The following is a 23474-nucleotide window of genomic DNA, read 5'->3' on the forward strand; positions in this document are numbered from 1 at the left end:
GATTTGTACTAGACTGTTTAGTGAGAAATAGAATATTCAGCACAGAAGAAGATTTATTGTATTGTAACGGGAACTTCACTCTCCTACTCTCTTACCTTCTCATCCTCTCTCCCCCTCTCTTCTCTCGTGCCTGCTCCAAGCTGAGGCTGCAGCTCCCAGCAGAGCCCTGCACCCAGGCCCTTTGCAATAAACCACAAGTCCCACGACCTGGCTCCAGAGATCTCTCGTCTCCGTCCGTCCCAACCATCCTACCCCCGATGCTCCTACAATTAGGAAAAAAGTTCTTCCTGGGAGGCTGGTGAGGCACTGGAACAGGCTGGCCTGTAGAACCTATAGATGTCCCATCCCTGGACATGTTCAAGGCCAAGCTGAATGGAGCTCTGGTCTAGCAGAAGACATGCTTGCCTATGGCAGGACAATTGGAACTAGTGATCTTAAGGTCCTTTCCAATCCATACCATTCTATCACTGTGTAATTGTTTGAAGTTTAGCTTTCCCTGATTTGCATTAGATCAAACATGAGCTCATAGCTGTCGAAGTTCACAGGACCATAACCTAACAGTTCTACTCTCTTTTGACAGGACAGGCCAAGATCCTCTCCCCTCAGGAAACATTACTCTCACTAAGTCAATATAGCATGTTCCTTGCTGCTTTGGGTCACCCAAATTACTGACCCAGAAATGCACTTCATCAGGGTCCAGGACAAGCAGACACAAGTGAATCACTGCAATCAGATGACCACAGATGAAAGATCTTCTGGGTAATTTGTAACTCAGAGTCCTCTGACTCACACAGCACTGCTGCTGCTCTCATGAGACACACTGCCTTTCCTCCAAGTCTCCCAAATACAACATTCTCCCGTAACCATGAGGTTAGGAGGCAGATGCAGGAAACTCAGGACATGCAGAATTAAATGCCAGAACAAAGCCCAGCAGAATGTAGGCACAGAACCAGTATTCCTTTACAAGTTCGTGATGATCTTGCCCCAAGCCCAAATAGCATCCCTGATACAGGCAACAGTCCCTGCAAGCTGTGCAGGCTGAGCTTCCACTACATCCTGCCACCTGGGCAAACAGCTGCTGCACAGGAAGGGAAAAGGAATAAAAAGGATCCCACCAGTCTTTACAGTGCCAAGATACAAAACAACATTTTCAAAGTAACAAGTTTGTTTGGTTTCAATTTTTTTCTTTGTTTTTGGGGGGGATTTTGTGTGTGTGTGTATGTGTGCGTGTGTGTGTGTGTAGTGTGTTTTTTTAAACTAGGAGAGCTGAAATAACTAGCTTAAAGAAAAGCATGTGAGATTTGTTGATGGCAACTTGCCATCTTTGGTCCAAAAGCAGGCAAAATAGTCCTTGGTTTGGCATAACAAGACCATGAGTCTTCTGTACACCTGTACCAGCAGGAACAACTGGTAGCTCTTCCTGAGGCAACAAATGAGTGTGACAAAACAAACAGCTGGAGAAGTTTTGCCAGACTTGCCCATCTACAGCTTCCTACTCTGGAACTACCTGTAAACTGACTCTCAACCATATTCCTAGTCTTGATCAGGAGAGCATCCTCACTCCCCCATAGCCCAAGAATGAATGATAATGATCTGTAGGCCCAAGCAGTAGAGGAGGCTGTCAAAAGGCACTGCGGCAGATGTGTCTGCAGAGACACAAGGATGCAGCTTAAGTCATTGGTAGGACTGGGAGATAGGCTGCACTGATGTTGCCATTTGAAATTACTGGAGTTCAACTTTTCCAGCTGAGTTACAACTTCATGAGGGAAAGTTGTGGGCTTTCTTCACTAGCTGCTTTGCAAATGGATTCCTTGAGGCAGAGTGCTTTCTGGTCAGGTTGTCACAGCAACAACTGGTAAGGGCAATCTTGCCACACAACAGGAAAGATGAATTCTGATGACACTCCTACTGACTTGCAGCAGTTTGAAGGTGGCTGACAGACAACAGTAGTTCTCCAAGTGCAACAGGAATACAAAGGAGAGACATAGTTTGTCTCTCTGAAGCGCTGTGCTAACAGCACTTCCCTACTTTACTTTCATAGTGATCTTAATTGTAAGTACTGAGGATTACACACTGCCTGATGCATGTCTTTGGAACACAGATGAGCCTTTGGAGAACACCATATTCCCCCCTTTTGTTAATCAGTCTTAATCAGTTAATCAGATCAACCGTGCACTTGCCATACTTTGGCCAGCCAAATCTGCTCAGGGTTTCTCCTCCAACCAGCACGTAATCAGCTGCAATACCTGCTTCAAGACAATTTGTCTTCCTTCCTTTTCTTGAGTAGTCTCAGCCCATAGAGTAGAAATGCAGTACAGCCCCAACAGTCCTGAAAAAGGTGTTGAAAATCACCTTTTCACACTTCTCATGTCCACTTCCAGGACATGTCCCATGTAGAGCAGCAAACTATGCCACCTTGTCCTATAATCACCAGGCAATATCCCTACTCCAAAACTTTCTGGTGAGCTGCCAAGGCCAAATCCAGATTCTACATTCCATCAGCTGGGCCCACCTGAGTGGGATCTGGCCACAGGTTAACATGACATCTCCCAGATCCGAAACCCAGAGAAGTATTAGACACAAGTTATGTCACAAGAGGTTTAGATTGAGTATTAGGAGCAATTTCTCCACTGAAAGGATGGTAAGGCACTGGAACAAGGTTCCCAGGGAAGTGGCAGGATCACCATCCCTGGAAGTGTTTAAAAGATGTGTAGATACAGCACTTTGGGACATGGTTTAATGGTGAATATGGTGCTGGGTTAACAACTGGACTTGATGATCTTTAAGGCCTTTTCCAACTTTGACAATTCTATGATTCCATGAGCCCAAAACACATCATTCAAGCCCCTGCATGTGACCCATGCACAAAAGAAGGGAGAAGGCATGCAGGAAGAATGAGGAAACAAAGAAATTAATAGCTCAAATTACCTCAGCCAGACCTGGGATATACAGTACTTTCAACTGTTGATTTCAAGAACACAGCAAGGGGGGTGGGTGGGTGAGAAGAAAAGCAGAGATACCTAGGACATAAAGCTTGGCATCTATTCTTCACTGAGAAATGTGCACCAGAGAAGAGGAAGAGAAGGCATGGCTGGTAGCACAGATGGGTACAGGTACCTGTTAGTTTTATAGGCTTGCCATGTCTAAGTACTGCCCACTCAGTGAAATGTTACCAAAGAACAGGACTCAGAAGACCATTGTTCCAGATTTTCACCAGTCTCTTGCCTGGACAGCGAGGGAGATTATGTGAGTGACCTGCAGATCACAGAGAACTATGAACTTGCAATTTTTCTCTTCGCTCCCACTGGCACTAAAAAAGTGCTTCATATTTGCCTTCTCTCTTCTCCTCCCCTCCCTCTTCTTTCCTCTTTTCTCTTCTCCTTCCTTCTCTCTCCAGACATATTTTAATCAAAACAGAGCAGTGTTCTTACTATGTGCTGAGAAGTTTTTTCTAAGCAGCTGGTCATGCTGAAACTGCTGGCAGTCATTGTAGGGGGAGAGGTGGAGCTGATGTGGTCTGTGGTAACAGCCCCCTTCTGGATGCTGGCTGATGTCTAGCAGAGCTGAGCTGCTGACATGCTCCCTGTGCATCAGGATGTTCTCCCAGCAGCAAAGAAACTAAAGGACACTGGCTTAGGACTCTAGAAAGCAAGACCCTTTCTGGTCCTTCCTTCCCAAACAAAATAGAAGAGCAAATACTAAGGTTACTCTTAGCTACCACACTGAGGTTTTGACAGCACACCTACATTTGACAGTGTATATTCAGACATACAGTAGTGTACTGGTGAAGATGGTGAAAAAATGCAGGTAAACTAGGTAAGAGGAGGGAGCAAAACCTAGCACACATATGTCCACAGAATTGCACTTCAGTAGACATTTTTCCTTTACACATCGAGGCTCTACACATTGCAGAAATTACTTGACTCTAGTGAACAGTAATGCACACAGAAAGTGGCTTGTCAAGACTATAGGCTGATACCTGTGTGTGTGTGGATAGATAGATAGATAGATAGATAGATAGATAGATAGATAGACAGACAGATAGATAGATAGATAGATATGGTTTGAGGTGGTTTTTTTTTGGGGTATGTGTGTGTGTTTGACCTACTTTTGCCTCTTTAAACCTCAAAAAGCCCTATCCCTTAAAAGGATATCTTAGTATTGATAACGTTGCTACATGCTGAAAGAAATGGCAAAAGTCAACATTACTAGTACCTAATGAATTAACACATATAAAAACAGAAGGAATCAGTATGACAACAGTACTTGGAATCCTAATTAAAATATAAGACAAAACATAGAACCAGGGCTTTTCTTTCATAACCAGGACTGCTATCACAGACTTACTTCAACCTGTATCACAAGTTGTATGTAAATACTGCAATCAATTCTGCAGTATCTCAAATAAAGTGAAAAATGGAATTTCCAGGCAGTGATAGTAATGGATACACAGTTTCATATTTGCTGAAGTATCACAAAAAAGTAGCACAAAATAAATACAGGTGAACACTGATGCTCTAAAATGCGCACTATAGTTTATTTCATTAAAAGTTACATAGTAAAATCAACCTCAGTGAACCTATCAAGTTTTCTGAGTACAACTCTAAAAAAGTGGAACAGCCTTATGAACTAGCAAGTACTGCTATTGGATCTGCTCATATCATCTTTTGATGCTAGTCTATTTTTTTACACTGAAACTTCGTATTGCTTCATAGTGCTTGATAGAGTGTTTGATTATTTCCATATCCTTGCCAAGTTTTTATTCAATGAAAGCCTTCTGCAGTTTAAGAATGAGACAAATGAACTGCACAAGGATTTACAAAAAGACACCACGCAAACTGATAAAAGTGAAGTGGAACTTTTCATACAGTTTCTATTACACTTTGCAGATACAAACAAAATCTCCCCACAACTTTTTAAAGTTAAAGAAACAACTGCTGCACTTCAGGAGGAATCAATTCAGTGCTGCAGTTCACCTTTAGATATAGTGATTATATTACTTGCAGATGAGTAAAAATAACTAAATCCCCCACCAAGCACATAGAGCTTCTCTCTATCAACAAACCCTCTGATGACACAACATTCCATTTTAGAAATGGTCCTTCAATAAAGGCACTCACTTTTGCAGCTGATGGTTCCACTAGTCTCTGACGGTGGCGTGCTGAGCTGAAATGACTCTTCTGAGGCGTCCCTTCCTGACAGTGAATGAAGAAAGGAGAGGAAGAACAGAGGAAAGGGGAGCAATGGATCGTGGAGGGGATGGAATGGAAGATGTTGGAGAAGGGAGAGGAAGAGTATTTAACTGAACTGTATTTTCACTAACTTTGAAAAAGTTTTATTACATCGATTTAAGTAATACCACTGTACAAATATCAGAAAGAAAATTAAGCATTTTCTTTAAAAAGCAGCCTCTCAAGGCTTTTCTAGATGTATTATTCACACACATTTAATAATGCTGTCTCCTATAAATCCACATATATTTACATGTACACATGCCTACTTCATTTTCAGATACACATATTAAAGTTAAACATTCATTTCACTTTCCCAAAGTACACACATTATCTTACATTTTCTATATCAACTTACACAGTTAAACACAAAAACCCCATCCAACTGGATTTATGTTTCAACACAAACATCAAAATCTAGCAAAATAAGAATTTTTTAGATTCATATTCTCTACCCAGACCTGCAATAATCACCTTAAATTCTAGAGACTTTCATCTTACAGAGATTAATGTCCTTGCCTGAGAAAACTGAGAAAGACCAGGCGCACACAGGTGAAAGGTAAGTATTTTCTCTTAGAAAGCAAAACCTGAAAGAGCATTCATCTGAAAAATAACCTGAAACTGATAGTCTTCATTACATGTGCAATACAACAAGAGATTTTTCCAGGATATGAGATACTGGTTCCAAATCCTCTACCTGCTTAATATCCAAGAGTCAAAAGCGCAACATTTAGTGTCTTCCCTAAGAAACTTCAAATACGCTGCGTCAATCTCTCCAGAAACTTTCCAATTTTGAAAGCCCCTCATTGCTGTAGTAAGTACAAACTCTACAGTCTGTTATTTCTGGTATGTGTCTGAATGGGAGAAGATATGGGTGAAGAGCCTTCTTCTAATCACAGGAATCAGAGGATGAAAATTTATAAGACTTATTTTTTCTTTCTTTTTTTTCTTTTTCTTTCGGAACCAATACACAGTTCTCTTAAGAGTCTTCCCTGGGAAAAAAAAGTCACAGTATTTTAAAAATATAAGACAGACCTGCTCCTATTTCTGAAAAGATATTCACAGTGTTTTTTAAATGAAAATACAATGCTATTCAAATATTTTTCAAGATCTCAAGACTTGTTTTTCAAAAAGCATCTTTATAAAAGTAGTTTTTTACACCTCCTTAACAAAAAGGCTTCAACTTCTGGCATGACATCACAGAACAGAACCAGCCCTGTAGCTCAAAAAGATCCAGTGGAAATAATCAAAGATTACAGCCACCATAGGAAGATAACGTCACAATTCACCAAATCTACAACAGAAGTAGTGCAAACTAGCTTTAATCAATGGAACCAGCATTACAGAAAAAGTAACTACCCAACACTTGCCTAACACTTGGTTACAATTACAGAAAACTGTTCTGCTGATGGCAATGTACTTTGGTAACATTCCACTACTGGTGTAATGGACTAAAATCAGCAGTAAGTACAATGGCCAGAAGGTAAAGAAGACAGTAAAGAAGACCTTTACACTTCTTCTTTAACAATTTCTTTTAAAAATTGTCAATGCCCTTGCCATTATAATCTAACATCAAATTTTATATAATTACCAACAGATGCCTGAAAAGGGTCTCCTTTCCGTCACAGTTTGGAAACAATGGTAGAGTCAGCTTAACCTGGACATAAGCTAGCAAAAGTGCTGAATTTCAGTGGCCCTACCTTCTCCCATATTATGGTTATTAGCTATTCTAACATGGGATCCTGTACTTAACTGAGAAACATGGAATTCTTCCCTTATTCACATTTTTCTTTCTTTCCTGTCTCTCCTTCAGAATGCTTTCCAGAAGCACTTGAGAGCTGGCATGAACACACTTAACACAGGAAAAAACCCAATACAGCACCAATACAATTTCAGAAGCAAAAACGTGTACCGAAATTGATGTGATTACTCCTATGAAAAAGGAAAGTCAGAGTTCAGACTATTAAATGTTTATGTGGGCTGTTTCTTCAACCATGCCATCCAGTACAATATCCTGAATCAGAATATATTAACAGTTCACTTTTTAGCCCAAAACAGTCAGGGTAGACTTCATGCAATACCATCCCATGTAGGGATGATAGTTTATCATCAGGATATGTGAAGGTTCAACTAAGATCAACAAGAGATTAAAAAAAGCTGGAAAGAAGCTGGTTCTTTCACTATGGAAAAATTAGATATAGAGCATTTGAAGGCATTAGAGACATTAGACTGTATGCATACAGGTTTTGCATCATAATGTCATGGTCCTTAGTATTGCATTTCAGCTGATAAAAACAGAAACCTTCTGCCAATGTCAGCAGTAGGTACTCTTCCATAAAGGGCTGTCTAATAAGGGCAGACAAGCCAGAGTCAGCGTCACAAAGACACAGCAATCTTTAGAAAACAACAACAACAAAAAATACCCACACCAAAATAAAACCTACATGCTGAAAAGACTTAAGCATTCAGAGTCACTGCAGTTATTACCAGTAAAGCACATACAGTGGATCCATGATACCCTTGAAGGATGAATGTCCTTTAGAGAGGAAGCAGTCAGCTGCAATTATAAATTGATATAATAAAACTACTGTCAGAAAGCTAAATCCTTACAAAAGCCAACACGATTCACATCAACAAGGACAGCTAAAGGAAAAACTGAAGGATCCTAAATAATTCTGTGGTAAGGTGTTTTAGTATTTTAGTTAGGTGGCATGCAAAAAATCGGCATGGGAACAGAAAGAGACAGAGGCTTATTTCATTTAACAGGTGAGTAATCCAAGAAATAATCTTGTGGGAAACACATGACTTGGGGTAAGAAAAAACAAAACAAAACAAAAAAACCTACATAAAACCAAAAACACACACCCCACAAAAAAAAAAAAAAAAAAAAAAAAAAAGGCCACACAGACAGGGGCAACAAGTATTGCATGTAGTTTATTTCGAAGTCACAGAAGCCTGAAAATAGCTGTGAGGAGAAAATATGCTTTTGGCTGAAGAGGCTGGTAGCTAATTCAGCTATGTATAGGCTCTAATACACATACCAAAAGCAGTTTCCATTAAGAGCAGCTACCATTCACTGTGTGGCAGTTCTCATGAAAACAGCAGTATCAAGAGAAAAGCAAAAATAGCAAGTGACACAAGCATGTGGTCTTATCTGAAGAGATTTCTACCTCCAGACTGAAGTGGCCACAGACCTCTTTTTTTCCTCTCCATTTTTTTTAACTGCGAGACCAAGATCTGAAATAAGAGTGGCAAAAAATTCCACACAGAGGAGTTGAATTCACCAACAAACACCTCAGCTGGTCTCTGATAGATCTACAAGTATTTAGCACTGTAGTAAAAATAATTCACAGACACAGTTCCATCCACATCAAGCTGGGCAAATCCTTATGCTGACAAGGCTATTTCGATGTTTTTACATTAATGAGTGTCATACTGAAGAATACCTCCTCACGTGCCCTCAAACCATGATTGTTCTAAACATGCTTCCTTCCCCAAGACTAGCCCTGGGCTATCTCAAGATACATCTGCGCGCAAGCCCCATCAAGTCCCTGCCACATCTTTAAGTGTCTTATAGAGGTGACTGATACATAGAGGTGTCCTACAGAGATGACTGAGCATCCTAGCATTTGAGTTTAGCAACAGCTACAGCAAAAACTTATGGCCAAGACCTGCTGTCATAGCCAAGACTGTATCTAAACCTTTTTTTACTTTCCTTTACATGGCAATCTACCTCCTGTTGTATAGTGTCTCACACTAGATGCAGCTGTTCTATTCAACTACCAAACCACTACACTGTATATTTTTAACTGCTCTGAAGATTCCTTTTTTCTTTCTTTCTACTGCAATGTTAAAATGTTACTCTGTTACAATTCATCTCTTTAGAAGGGCTATGTAAACACAGCTGTGAGGGTACAGCAAAAATACAAGAAAGGACAAAGTAAATAAGAAAATTAGGAACAAAAATTATGTGTTAGAATGTGATGTGTTTAGTCTGATTTTTCTCTTTCTTTCTTTCTTGCCTTAAAAGGGCCAAGATATCAGCAACAAAGAATGCCATTCAACTTCTGATAGCTCAGTAGTTTTAGGATATAGCAAAGGAAGCAGTAAATATTGTGGGATGGCTACATAATCAAGTCATTTCACATTACTAAAACCTTCAACAGCAGCACTGCAACACTAATTTACCATATTACCCAGTTTTGTTTTTATTAATTATATGACACAATTCAGAAAGTCAGCATGCTACATCAGCATTAGTATTTCTTTCTACACACAGCTTCCGGGCACAGGTTACCTGCTGAAGGGATCTGTGAACAACACCAAGGCCATCTCTATCAGATATCTGCTTGGTAAAAGCTACTGGTGATTAGACTGGGTCCATCCAGTTATGATCATCTCATACTTAATCCTTGAAGTGTTTTAGTAGATAAAATTTTGACATCTGTTTTATTCTATTACGTTCTATCTGTTAGAAGGTTATATCTTATCTGCTGTAAGGTCACCAGTAGCCTTGCAGTCTTGTACAAATAAATTTCTCTGTGTTTCAACTTACCAGAGATAATGAAATGCTATTCCTGTTTCAGCAATAACATGAGACTAGGAAAGAGGAAAAAACAAAAGATCTAGGGAGACTCAAAAGGTAAATTATTCAAATTTTGAGTGTTATGGGTGCAGATTGGTTAATCAGCTTTTCATAATGAAAAAGGAGGGAAGAAGAGTAGTCCTTACAGGCACTGGGGCCTTTTTCTCACAGATATTAATTCAACTTATTAGAACAATTTGATACTTCATGAGAGATAGAGGTAGCAGGATGTGGATGTGCAGAGAGGGAGGGAGGCTGTACACATTTTGCTCTCACAAAAATTCACAAAACTAGACAGCAGAACATACTCTGCTTACAGGCCATGATACTGAAAATTCACCAACACTTAAAGGGTATACAGTGTGGAAAAGCTGAATTACTCAAGGTGACATGCAAATAATGCAACAGATTGATGATGAAACTATGAGAATCAATTTAGGCAAAGACAGACCAGCAAGTGCTCAGAAGCTTGGAACTTACCCTTCTGATAACATACTATAATCCAAAAATGTCTCCAAGCCCTTGTGCTGGTGCAAGAGGTAACAAACAATGCAGTATAACCCTGCATCGTAGTCTCCATGACTTCAAAATATGCTGATTTCAAATTACTCCTTTTTATAAAACAGAGCAGCAGACAGTAGGCAAATCAGCATGCCAAGTGTGGGGGCAGGACCATGTTATAAATTGTAACACACAGTCCTTTTCTCTCAGCTTTAGATTGAAGCAAGTGCGAAATGTTTTGAGATTTACTGGGGGGGAGGGGTTCATTGGTGTGGCTTGGTTTTTAACTACTAAGATGTTCATTTCCTGCTGATGTCCACTGCCCCAGAATTTGAATTTTGGTGTAATACCTGACTAGGCTCTGAGCCAAGCTTTATAGGCTGATCAGGAAAGCTCTTTCTGCTTCAGAGGCATCTCACAGCAGAAAAAAAGCACAGCTAAGTAAGAAAGATTTCTACATAGTTAGGGAATTTAAAAACCAGTCATAACTGTTTGTCAGTTATTTGACAAACAATGTCACATTATGGCACAACTGACAATCCTTACAGCCAAGGGAAAATATCATGTCAATAAAAAACAACACACATGTGCAGTTTCAATTTTGAACAGTAAGAAAACAAACCCTTGAAAGCTATCTCCCAAACAGAACATGAACCAAAGGCCAGGAATGCATCTTGCAGCAATTAAGCTGTTAGCAACAGAAAGTACTGGCAGACAAAAAAACCATCTCAGGTAAATTTCTGTATCCCATTCTTGCAGCACAGTAACAGATGTTAAATTCTGAGTAACAAAAATGTGTAACTAATGTGTTTGCTGAAATTGCTTGGCAGTCTAACACATCAGTGTGCCAGACACTCTCCCATTAGCACTCCTAGTTATGGCACTCCCCTCTTCTCTCTAACCACATCCGGCTCTACGCAGACAATCATTACAGCATTTGAACAAAGAACATTGGGCCATTTTGAAGGAGAAAAGGGCAAGAACTAATTTTTGACAGGATCCTCATTGATTACTTCATTTCTTCACTGGTACTAGAGAGAACACACATGAAAAATGGGTGCTTTACATAAGACCTTTTTTCTAGAACAGCTCCTTTGCAGAAACTCATCCATTTAAAAGTGACTGAATCTTCCCCATGTATCTCCTGAGAGCCTGAAGACTGGAAAACACACCTCACAAACCTATAAGCCAGACCAGCTTTACTTGGATTCAGCATCAGAAGAGGTTAGTATTGATTTGTAAGATAGACTTCACATCAGAAAGAAATCATATTGAAATAATTGAAGGTGTCTATAGGGTGAAACAGGCAATCAAAAAGATACACTACTACATTTTGCAGTAGTGCTAAAAAACTAACTGGAAGCTTCCATTCTTCCTCTTAAAATAAAGGAAGAGGCATAAGGTGCTACAGGAACCATTAAAAGACATCAGCCTTAAGCATACAAAAATAAATACACAGGAACAGAAATGTAGAAAACAAAATGCATGCACAGAAAAGGTGGTTGTTCTCTTGTGATTCTACTCTAAAACCCCTGAACACCATAAAAAATCAGACAAAAAAATCAGTTCCGAAGTCTTCTCACAAATGCTCAAAAATATTCAAGTCCTGATCTTCAATCTCAATTAGATAAGACTAGCATTTTCCTGTGACTATAAGGAGAATGTAAGAAAGAATGCCAGAAGACAAAACGGAGAAAAACAAAGTTGGCATTGCTGTTTAGGCAAATTGCATGCAACATAAAACAAATTCCAAAGACTCATGAAAAAAAATTGTGCTGAAATATGAGGAGTAAAGCAATGCAAAGTCCTAAGAGCAAGAAAGACAACCACTATCTGAGAAATTACACTGAAGCAACAGTCAGTCAAGATGCTGCTCCAGTCTAGCAGGCACTAGTCTCTTCAGAAGATCACAGTCATATGCAGTGAGGTCTTTGCAGTTACCTCATACAAATACATTTGTTAAGGATTAAATCTCTTATCACAACCACAAAACAAAGCACGTAAATGCAGTAATACCCCCTACTCAAGTCATAGATGTGATATGCTCTTCTCTGCTGCCAATCAACCCAAAAAACTTGTAGATTTTGGCTACCCTGTCCTGAAAACAATTTTGAACTGTTGCCTCCAGACAGTAGCAAATACTCATGACTAAAGTAACAAATATTAAAATGCTCTTAATGCTTGAATGTTAAAGCCTTCTATTTATCATTGTCAGTCTAATAATACACCATACCTGACTACTACTTTGCTTACACCAAATAAACTGTGATATTCTTCAATGCTAAAATAAAACTACATCCCTCTGTCTTGAAAAACTGAAAGAGACAAGCACATGAATATAGAATCAGAGTAACATGAAATGCAGCTCTTACTCTTGTCACAAACATTTGCTCTAATTTTTCATTTATATTATTCCTTCCTTATTGAACTTCTCGACATTTACTACAATCTCAAAAAAAAAAAAAAGTAATTTAAAACTAAAAAGCTGGGTTCCCAAGGGGCACTGAAGTCCTAAAATCAATTTTCCACTCATAACCTAAATTTTCCAGCTGTGCTCATGAGTGTTGTATTCATAAAAGATAAGAGTTTGGGGAATACTTCCAGGTTCTTCTGCACACAAATTCTGACTGCTGAATTCCCCTAATGTATCTGCACAACTTGGGTACATACCACAAGGCTTTTTTTAAAGCAACTGAAATGGTATTCTTCTAGTGGCATAATTTAAAGCAAAGTGGTAAAACACCTTAAAAAACCCTTTTCACATCAAAAGAACTCAGAAGTTAAAGCAAGCACACACTTTCATACAATTAGCACATTTTCCTCAGTTTTCACATAGAAAGTTACACTGAGGAACAGAAGAGAATCTACATTAGCTGAAAAACATCTCGAGATATGTTTCTGTATTTGATATAACATGATTTATCTGTAGAGAATACCAAAAATATTCAAATACACAAAACACATGCAGAAACATGCACACTTCAAGCTGTAGCTTTATAGGACTAAAATACTATCAGAAGACATGACATTATTTCCACAAAACAATACACTCCAGTCAATTTTACAGGGCAGATATGCTGAACTATTTCCAGATTCCAGACAGCTGAAAGTGAAATTCAAAAAACATGTATTGTTTCATAACAGTAACTACCAGTTACCACAAGCTCATCTTCTAATCACAGACCATCCAGTAAGTTTGATTACTAAAACATTTTCTTCAGATTTGATCACTCGCAATATTTTTGTTACAGAACCCAGACAAGGATGGAATATTTCACATTGTGCTGCTAAAACCGGATCTCCTATTTCTGATAGTAAAGCTTAAACTTGTAACATTTTTCAATGTGCATGTTCATAGCTTTGAAATAATGTCTTGGTTGGGGAGGGTAATCAGATGTCATAGAAGTGTTACGTAACATCCTTATGAAACTAAGCCAAGCGTATATACACAAAACAAAGGAATTTCATAAAGGACAAAGTACTCCAAATAAAACATGCACTGTAAAAACCTGGAATTTAGCTGCTAAAGTCTCTGACGAGCTTGTTTTTTATCAAGGGCACAGACAGTGAGTGCAAGTATCCTTTCTGTCTCTAATCCCAGCTATTGTATGCCACTGAGAAGCACTAAACTTTAGACCTAAAATCAAGGGGGACTTGAATGAAGGGAATCCAAGAGGAACACGAGTTACAAACTGAGACAAAGTAATTGAATAAGATTACAGAAAGCAAGAGTTGCTGACAGAAGACAATGATGTTCTGATTTACATTGGATGAAGCAAGGATCCTACAGAGAATAAGGTTAGCATTGCAGAAGTTAGTGCTACATGTATAAGAGGAAAAGTAAAGCCAAGAAAAACGAGATCAAAAACAATTATGAAATTGCAGTATTGAATGCTCTGCTTTGAAATCATAGCAGTAACTTACAGATTTTTATGTAATTTTAATGTTCAAATGAATAATTGGTACTGTTACAAGCAATTTGAAGCAAATATTGCCTCAGTCTAATAGAAGGAATTATTAGCATCTGAAAGCCTATGGGCAATTTTGAGAAAACCACTAACTTAACAAATCTAAAACTTTTGACTTTTAAAGCAAATGTACTTTATCAGTTGGTTAAAGCAAATCTAAAATCACTATGTAAAATATGACATAGAACCAGCATCACAATCAAAACTGCATCAAATTGAAAGGAAGCAACTTACAAAAGATTTGAAAAGAAAATACAGATAATTACTAGTTTCATTAGTTGTGACAAAGTAAGTAAAACCATTTGTCAAACCAAGGACATTTCATGGAACTTTATTTAAAAAATCCTGTTTCAATAAGCTACTGTCCTTCATGCAGCTATTATTCCTACTGTTACCAACAAAACAGGCGAAGAAAAAAATAAATTTTAAAAATCCACACAAGTAGATTTTGGAGATAAGCCAAATGACTCAGAAATGGGAGCTAACGAGTACACAGAGGATGCCAAAGCTGCTTGATTTTATGACCCTTAGAACACAACTGTGACCAGTTCAAATCATTAGAGACTCTACCACTGAGCTCACCAAAGGATTTGACACAAAGAAATGTTAAGTTTATGTTTCGCCTTCTAAACCTAATACAAAACAGTCAGTCAGCTTTGTGACATATTGCAGACTTTATCAAGAAATGTTGCTACAATTATCAGAAGGCGTTAGTAAGAAGTGTGATATGGACTACAGGCACCAAGTTTGGCCCCACGCCAAATATTTTAGCTCTGAATGCAGCATGGTGCTCTCTTTCCTTTTTTTGATATTGGACTCTGAAATAAAATGACCACAATATACAGAAAAGCAAAGACAGAGTCAGGGGGTGGTGGTGGGAGGGTGTTAATCTGAAAGATTAACCCTTTCAGAAAAGCTTTCACAGCTCAATAACAGCAAAATATGTCTGGCACAAAGTTTTTTAGAGGACCTGACAAACATAACAATGCATGAATGTCTGGAAAGTAGAGGTGAATAAACTGATGAAGAGATTGCACACTCTATTAGGCCTGCACAAGTGACAGCTACGAAGGAGAGGAAATATGTTCTTTATCTCAGTATCTCTTCTCTCAGAAGGTTGGTCTTTAGCTTTCTAATGGCAGCTATCACTGCCTATCACTATTTAAGCCAAGAAACCATCTATTCGAACTTTAGGTACCTCTTAGTACCTAAGATGACCTTTTTTTCTATAACAGTGTATAGAACGACTCAAAAATAAATATGGCTCTATCCAGAAAAAAAACCACCAAAAAAATTTAGGGTTTTTTTACATTTTACATCTATGTATGTTGCTCATGCAATGCACTCATAAAATGGAAGAGCAAGTATCACAATTTAAGTAGTTCTGAGTAGCTCAATTACTCCAAAATTTTTGAGGTTTTAGTAAATGTAGAAAAGTTTAGTTTGCAAGTGTGGCCCCTTTCAGGCAGGTCTGGGCACAACTACTAAGCAGGGCATTAATGCAGCATGCAGACACACAGCTATTCCCATACCACACTGGAAGTGTTACATCTGTCTGCTTCTTAACTGACTAATCTGAATCCACTGCAAACTGCAATTTTTGTTAGTTTGTTTGTTTTAAATCCTTCTCTGGTTCCATGCCCTCCACAAAATTTTTCTTACACACACACATTGAGAGGGAGAGGGATACATGAAACCTGATTCACAGTTACACAACTCATCTTTGATACTGTAAAACCATTTCCACTAATACAGAAACACCAGCAGAAACAATGGGTAAGGTCTCTCTTGGCTACAGAAGAACACTGACATATACAGTATTCAAACCAGTGAAAATTAAGAACCCTGCCAGAACCTCATCTGTAAGACTGACTTTTACATTCGTTTTTCTTCACTTTGCAAGAGACACCAGGCCAAATTCCAACTAATGATCTTCAACTTTTATCTTTCTTTTCCTCAGCAGAGCACCCAAACACAAACTGCATTTAGAAAAGAGATAGTTACGGCCTACCTCTTTCCTTTCCTCTCCTGTAGAGTGTGGCTTCCAAGATAACCCTTTTACTTCACACATCAATTTTCAGTATTTCAGAGAGAATTCTTTTCAGTAAACCTTCTTCTCCAAAGAAATATCACCTGCTTAGGAGTTGTGAGTAAGGCCATTTTTTCCATGAAGTTCTTTCCTTTCTTTCTGATTTCTCAGTAAAAGCATTTCCCATCGAGCCAATAAGCAAGCACTTAGAAAAGTCTGTAAGTACGACTTTTTGCAAAGGTCTCAACAATTTATGCACCACATTTCAAAACATCTATCTGCAAAAATAACTGTTTTCCTGTACTGAAGACAGAAGAAAGGAGTAGTCAAGGCTACATAATGACTGTGCCCCTTGCCATCCTTTCTAGAAACACATGGAATTGGTATAAATTGATTTTCTCAAATCCACAAAAATAGCAACTTTCTATTTACACCACATTTTCCTTTACATTGCCTACTTCCATTTCTACAGCAGTAAGTCTGAATTTCGTGATTAAATTATTTTTACTTCATACCCATTGCCCCCTCAAATCAATGCATGTATTAGATTTCCAAGTGAAATCTTCCATGTTGACTATAATCATATCACTGCAAACAATGCAGAGCAGTCACCCTGAATTTAAAGAAGATTCCCTATGAAAATTTTCCAGCATTGAAAAAAAAAAGTGTTTATATACCTAGAGAGAAGAAAAGAAATAAACACAGCATTTTCTTTGACATTTGAGAGGTTTCATGTACATCTGCTTTCTCTGCTGTTGGTCAATTTCTGCGCAAGTCTAATTAAAAAAGCTCATGTAATTACTCAAAGATTTACAAGACACTGTTTATGAACCACTTAAGGGAGAACTGAAATTAGCAAAAGGAAAAGTGAAGGTCCAAAGCATCTCTCTGACAAAGTGAAAGCTTAATCAGCACTGGAAGCATGACTGAAGCTGGCTGCTTCTGGCATTAAGGTTTCTCCCACATTCCCATATCCTTACAGATTCAGGGAAATATGTGCTACCTTTACCATCCATGTCTGGGTTCAGAGTCGTTAGTTTAAGGCAATAGGAAGTACACTACTTAGTCAAACAACTACAAACATAGGCTGTTAGCAGACTGCAACTAAGAATGTAATTAATAATGTGCAAGAAGTAATTAGCTGTTTTCACCTTTTTCAAATTTATTTGCAAGAAATTGTTATTTCAATCCATACTAAACTGCACTTTAAAAGCTTAGAAGTTGAAAGAAATTATCAATTTTATCCTGATGTTTCGTACAAAAAAAGTGTTCTTTGCAATTAAATCTTCATAATCTGCTCATTGAAAAGGAGCACATACTACAGATTCAGATGCCTTTATTCTTCTATGAATACAAATACACAGCTAGACACAAGAAAGAGGTTGCAGTAAGATTAAGTAGGTATGTGTACTCAGGTTGCAACCAATTAAAGGCTCCGTTTCTCTCAAAGCCTCAACAGAAAATCTTTTACATATCAAGCTGAAACAAGATTTATTCAAGTCTACATATTTACTTAAGTCTTGTATTTTGAGATTCAATTCAAGCTACTTCCTGGCTTTTTTTTAAACACAGCACGATGGTACAAGGCACTAAACACAACTACATCAGGTTCCCATCTAAAAGGAAATGGTTTGTGTGTCCTGTAAATCAAGCTTTGAAGCAAACTGTGTACAAAGAAAAAAGAAAACCAGCAGTTATACCAGCTTCGCTTTTAATTTACTCATATGCTATTTATCATTGTATCCTCAGTTTAATTTAAATGCACCTTCACCTAAGAAAGCACACAGCTTTTAAGCAGATTTACCTGCTTTTAACATTTCTACTTCTAACCAAGAGAACTGACAAAGTTACATGAAGTTATCTGACCTTATATTGAAGACCACAGGTATTTCAGAACAGTCTTAACTCACAAAATTTCCTTTTCTTTTCCTCCATTGATTTTTGGGGGTCACTGTTTTGCTATTTGGAGGGGGAGGTGGGTGTTTTGTTGCGGGAGGCTTTGTCTGTTTGGGTTTGGTGTTTTTTCATTTTGAGGTTTTTGGGGTGTTTTGGGGTTTTTTTATTCCCTTGGGGGTTTTTTGTTAATTTCTCTCAGAATATACTCAATAGTCTACACGAGACTATCAATAACATATGAAAAAAGAAGAAGGGACAAAATACATGGATTAGTCCCACAGAAAACAATGAGTGGAGACTTATTTAGGGTTGGTGTTTTTTTATGGTAAAAACATATACTATGACTATAAAATAACCAAGTCACTATTTTGGAATGTACTATAATATCAAAAGGTCAGCAAAGTAAACAACTCAGACACTTAATATTTATTAACAAAACTTAAAACAGCAGCTACACCCCTTGTCATATAACCTGCTTTCCAGCTCACAAGATCATCATACCAGTCTCTAGGCTAGTTGCAAGAACACAGATGAAGACAGAAACAAAGCAACAGAAGAACATAAGGAGAGCAAGAGGACAATATAAAGACAGATTCACTCTAATGGCTTAATGAATACAACTTAAGTGTAAACAGCATTTCTATCCCTCCGATCTTTTTCTAAATGAGAATATGTCGATTTTAACACTTCTGACCACTGGCTGATTTTCTCCATTCTAGGACCAGGTGTTAAGGACAGTCATAAAGTACACATCTTCAAAAACTGCAGGTACTGCTAGTGTGAATAGGCCCCTCTGCTACTTGGTTTAGTCACTGTATAACTCTCAATACTCTTAGGTGACTGTAAATAGCTGTAAAATATTTTTGGTATTCATTCAAAATTGTTTTGTTAAAGTTACAGAAAATAAAATAAAAATAACATCTACAGAGCTCAACACATTTCTTTCACACAAAGGTTTAAGTTTTAACTTAATCAGACCAGACTGCAGTTCAATTCAAAAGGAAGAAATCCGGTTTACACTACTAAATGGATTAGAGCAGGTTTAAGAGAAGGAAATCCGGTTTCACTACGAAGATATACCTCTTGAAACTCTTATATCCTTTAAAAGCTGTCATCCGCGGTCTCAACCTGCAGCAGAGATTCTCCCTCCTACTTGGCTATCAATGACAGAAAATATTTAAGATATAAGGACTGACTAAAATTAACTTTTTAATGAAAATTACTTTCTGCAGGCAAGCGTTATCGTACAAAAAGTTAAAGAAAAGTTATTGGATTCTTTAAAAGGCCCAAGAGAATTTGAGGACTTCCATATCCTACATAACAACATGCTAGAGATTCGACTTGTACGCCTCTATCTAACAAAAACTGTCGCACTGGATCAGCACCAAGTTGAAAGCACTGATCAAAAACGGCGTCTTACTAAAAAGTTCAGAACTGTGCAAGTTCAGTGCATGTTAAACGTTTTATGGGGGTTTATATTACTTAAGAATAACGATCCCAAATGTATGGAGACTTTCCTTTTCACCCTCCTCCCATTGAAATTGCAGATGTGGAGGAAAACAAAAGAAAGGAAGTACATTCATCGCTGAGAGCTACTTGAGAAAAGGGGCTTTCTGAACAATGGGCCGTAATGATGTAGTTTGAGGTGGTGCTCCATTTTGGTGAAACATTAAAAAAGTAACTACACCGTCTATTCGCCTCCAGTCACATATTCTTTATTAATACACTTTCTGCCAATAGATATATAACTGCACACATTTTAATTATTTGAGCGGCTTATGCATTATCCTAGAAGGATACACGCTTCCAGTCTTGGCTTCAAACAACATACGGTACCAACACTGTGTCATAACCCTCGCTCTATTTGGGATACGGGTTTTTCTAGAGTTAAGGGACGCCAGCAGAAAAGTCAGCCCAAAGCCGCCCGGGAAAGGAAGACGCGCCCGCTCCGCCGTTCAACAAAGTGCGCCGCAGCCGCCCGGAGCGCCGAGCCCCGCCAAACTTTCACCCCCCCGGTAATGCCCGTCCGCTGCCCGGCCCGGAGCGCGGCTGGCGGGGAGAACCACACCGCCGCCGCCGCCGCCGCTCTCGGCTCCTCGGGAAGCGCCCGGGCACGGGCTGCACCGCCGGCTCCGCGGACGAGCCCGCCGCCCGCCCCCAGCAGCCCGGCCGCCGCCGCCGCCGCCGCCGCCCGCCCACAGGTGTCCCCCCGCCGGTACCGCGCCCCGCCGCAGGTGAGGAGGGCAACTTCCCAACTGCGGGGAGCGCGCACCGCCCCGCCGCGCCCCGCCCCACCTGCAGCCCGCGCCTCCGCAGGATGCCCGGCTCGTCCATGCCGGCGCTCCGCCGCCCTCACGCCGCGCGGCGCCGCCTGGCCATGCCGGACCGCCCGGAGCCCGCTCCGCATCCCCGCAGCTGCCGAGCGCTGACATCACGCCCGCGCCGATTGGCGCCGCCGCCGCACGTGACCGCGCGAGGTGCGCGCCCGGCAACTTCGGGGCGCAGTCCGGGGCCGCTCCGCAGCGCCCGCGCCGCGCCCGCGGCCGCTCGGGCACCCCCGAGCCACGGGGAACGAGCTTCCCTTTCCTTGCAGGCTGGAACGGCAGCAGGGCTATAACGGCACCGTGTGAGAAGCCGCGCCCCACTGGATTCCCAAGTGCGGCTGCGGAGAACCCGCGGAGAGAGGACGGATTGTCTCAGGGGTGCAGGCACCGCGGCCAGCAGGTCCGGCTGTGACCTTGGGCTTGTCGCCCGAGGGCCTCTCATCAGCTCAGCTGACCCGACTAGTGCAAGAAAAACTCGTCTCAGTCAAAAACTAGGTGCTAGATCCTTAAAGGTTATGTCTGAAAGCACAGATTTTTAAGGTGCAGATTTTAAGGCAGTGGGAGTTTTCCTATTTGCCAAGCTGCTGGTTAAACAGATCACTGATTTATTTTTTTTCCCCCCAAAGGCTGTCACCATACTATTAGCTATTCACCCATTAACACTCTAAGATGAGGCTACGACAATCACACCCTTAAATCTAGTATGAAAAAGAAATATTGATTTCCTGTCATATTGCATCATTTTGAGAAGTAGTCCATGTACATTTCATAGTGGTAAAACCTGCCAGGAGCAAAGGCATTTAGAACAAAAAAAAATGAAGGACTGCTGAAAGGATAACGCTGAGCAGTAACAGCTTATCTGAAGAACAGCAAAAGAAAAGGCTGCTGTATTCCCTGCCCCCAACCCTCAACTCTTCTTCATACAACTGAAATGCATTAAAGTTACTGTTTTACACTTATTACAATTAAAAAATATATAACTTCTGCTATTAAGCTACATTTCTCTGTATCATTCTAAAAAGCAGTCAATTTTTATCTAAGTTACACAGTGACATTAACTGAACATGTTTCTTCTTCCCTGTCCCTCCATGTCTCCAGCTCCAAGTGCATCCATCATATTTGGTCAATGGCTTAAAACTCAGCTGCCACAGACTTCAGTTACAGGCTTAGAGAAGTACTTTAGTTAAGAAACGAGATACTCATACTGACCAAAACTCCGGTTCCACAAGAGGGAGACAAGGAAACTCAAACACACTGATAGATTTACAAATCTGTAGGCCAGAAGGGGATATGCAACCATCCTGCCTTCCTCTGTAAAAAATGCTACTCATCCATCCTGAATTCATTTTTCAAGAGTAGTATCTCTTTAAGCAGCATGCTGACCCTAGTGAAAACTTTTTTGCTTTACAGAATCAAACTGAAAAGTGACTAGATCCCCTCACCTGCTTGAAACAGAGGGGAAAAAATGTTACATTATCTCCTATGGATTCCACCCAATATTCCTGTTTACCCTTTTCCATTTCAAAATATCATCTTCCTTCTTCTTATAACACTTCAAAACTTTGTCCAAATCATTTGCATCCATGCTGTCCTCACATAGGATCTGTTCTGTGTTTCTGTTTCCAAAAACAACACAGGCAAATGAATGAAAATCTAAATGCTGTTGCATGCTTCCAGTAAGGGTGGCAAAAATTAATTAACCAAAGACTGTGAAGTTTCAAGGATGAGAGGCAAAATCTTACCATTTGTCTCTCATGGCACACTGCAAGTTTCAGCTGCAAGGTTGTTTGCATTTTTACACCCAATCTTTATTCATATTGCACAAGTTTTATTTTAATCACTGAAATATAAAATCTCTCAATGCTCAATGTATCAGTTCCTTTAAAGTTAAGTAATACTGAAGTACTGAAGCCATCATTTCAGCCTAACTGTGTATTTAACTGTGTATGTATGAATTAAAAGTACCCCATGCCATCTAGCTCAGAGGTCAGTACTGGCACAACAGCATAAGAAAGTCATACGATCAAGTAATGTGTCACTGACAGGCACAGATGCAAAAAGTCCACAACCTAACAAAACCCCTCAAGTATCACTGAAGCTATAATTTCATAGCAGAACAATTTACAGAAAGTGTTATAGGCAGACAAAGAGCACAGATGTGCATGCATGAAGAAACTACCCAACTACAGAGTGCAAGTGTAACATGTTTTGCAATATGCTGAAGGTCATTGGTATAGCTGCCTAAGTAATACTGGAAGGCAGAAGAATGAAACAAAGAGAAGACTGCCTTCCAGTGAAAGATGAGATAAATCCCAAATAGAAGAGTATAAAACTATCTTTCAGTGAGAAGTGCATTCACTATCAATTCTAGAAGTGGCATTTTCCTAGGCTTGTGCTGCATTTTATAAAGGTGTACTGGAAGGAACTGAAAAGTAGATGTTTGCACACAAGAAGGAAAGCATCCACTGAATTTTCTCACAATTTATAAATATCTTTAGTTATTGCCAAAAGTGCATTTTCATGTTTAAAAATGCATATAGCACAGTTTTTTCTGGAGGCTTTCATTATTTTCAGACTATTATTTCAGTTATATTCACCATCAAAACCTTGGCAGATAAGACTGTGGTATATAAGAATTTGTGTTTTACAAGAAAAATCCGTGCTGTTTGAAATGTTTTAATATAATTATGCTAATATTTGTATATACGAAATACAGCAAAATACCTCACATATTCTTTCACATCACTTGTAGCAGAAAGGCACAATTCAGTTGTACATCCACCACAAAATAAAATGCAAACAGTGAATGAAAAAAACTTTTTTCCTTCCCCCCATCAGGGAAGGCAAAATCATTTTAGGACAACAGTAATGAACCTCCAATTTTGCCAAAAATTTTTCTCCCCTATAAATGAAGCATTTGACCTGATTAAATGTGAAGGA

At 39.4% G+C, this 23474-nt stretch overlaps 1 protein-coding gene across 7 annotated transcripts in view; it reads right to left on the bottom strand.

Moving 5' to 3' along the window:
• The window catches only part of MAST4 (microtubule associated serine/threonine kinase family member 4), a 279670-nt gene that overhangs the window by 159869 nt on the left and 96327 nt on the right, over positions 1–23474 (bottom strand). For 2 of the 7 annotated variants that reach the window (XM_077171044.1, XM_077171043.1), the window contains exon 4: positions 5121–5195. The exons of 2 other annotated variants lie outside the window; for them this stretch is intronic. In XM_077171044.1, coding sequence (XP_077027159.1) covers positions 5121–5195 — 75 coding nt within the window. Of the gene's footprint in view, positions 1–5120; positions 5196–20505; positions 20635–23474 lie in introns of those variants that run through there. 3 more of the 7 variants (XM_077171047.1, XM_077171050.1, XM_077171054.1) reach the window with 3 other exon arrangements.

The sequence above is a fragment of the Agelaius phoeniceus genome, chromosome Z, assembly GCF_051311805.1.
Source record: "Agelaius phoeniceus isolate bAgePho1 chromosome Z, bAgePho1.hap1, whole genome shotgun sequence".
In the NCBI taxonomy this organism is placed as follows: domain Eukaryota; kingdom Metazoa; phylum Chordata; class Aves; order Passeriformes; family Icteridae; genus Agelaius; species Agelaius phoeniceus.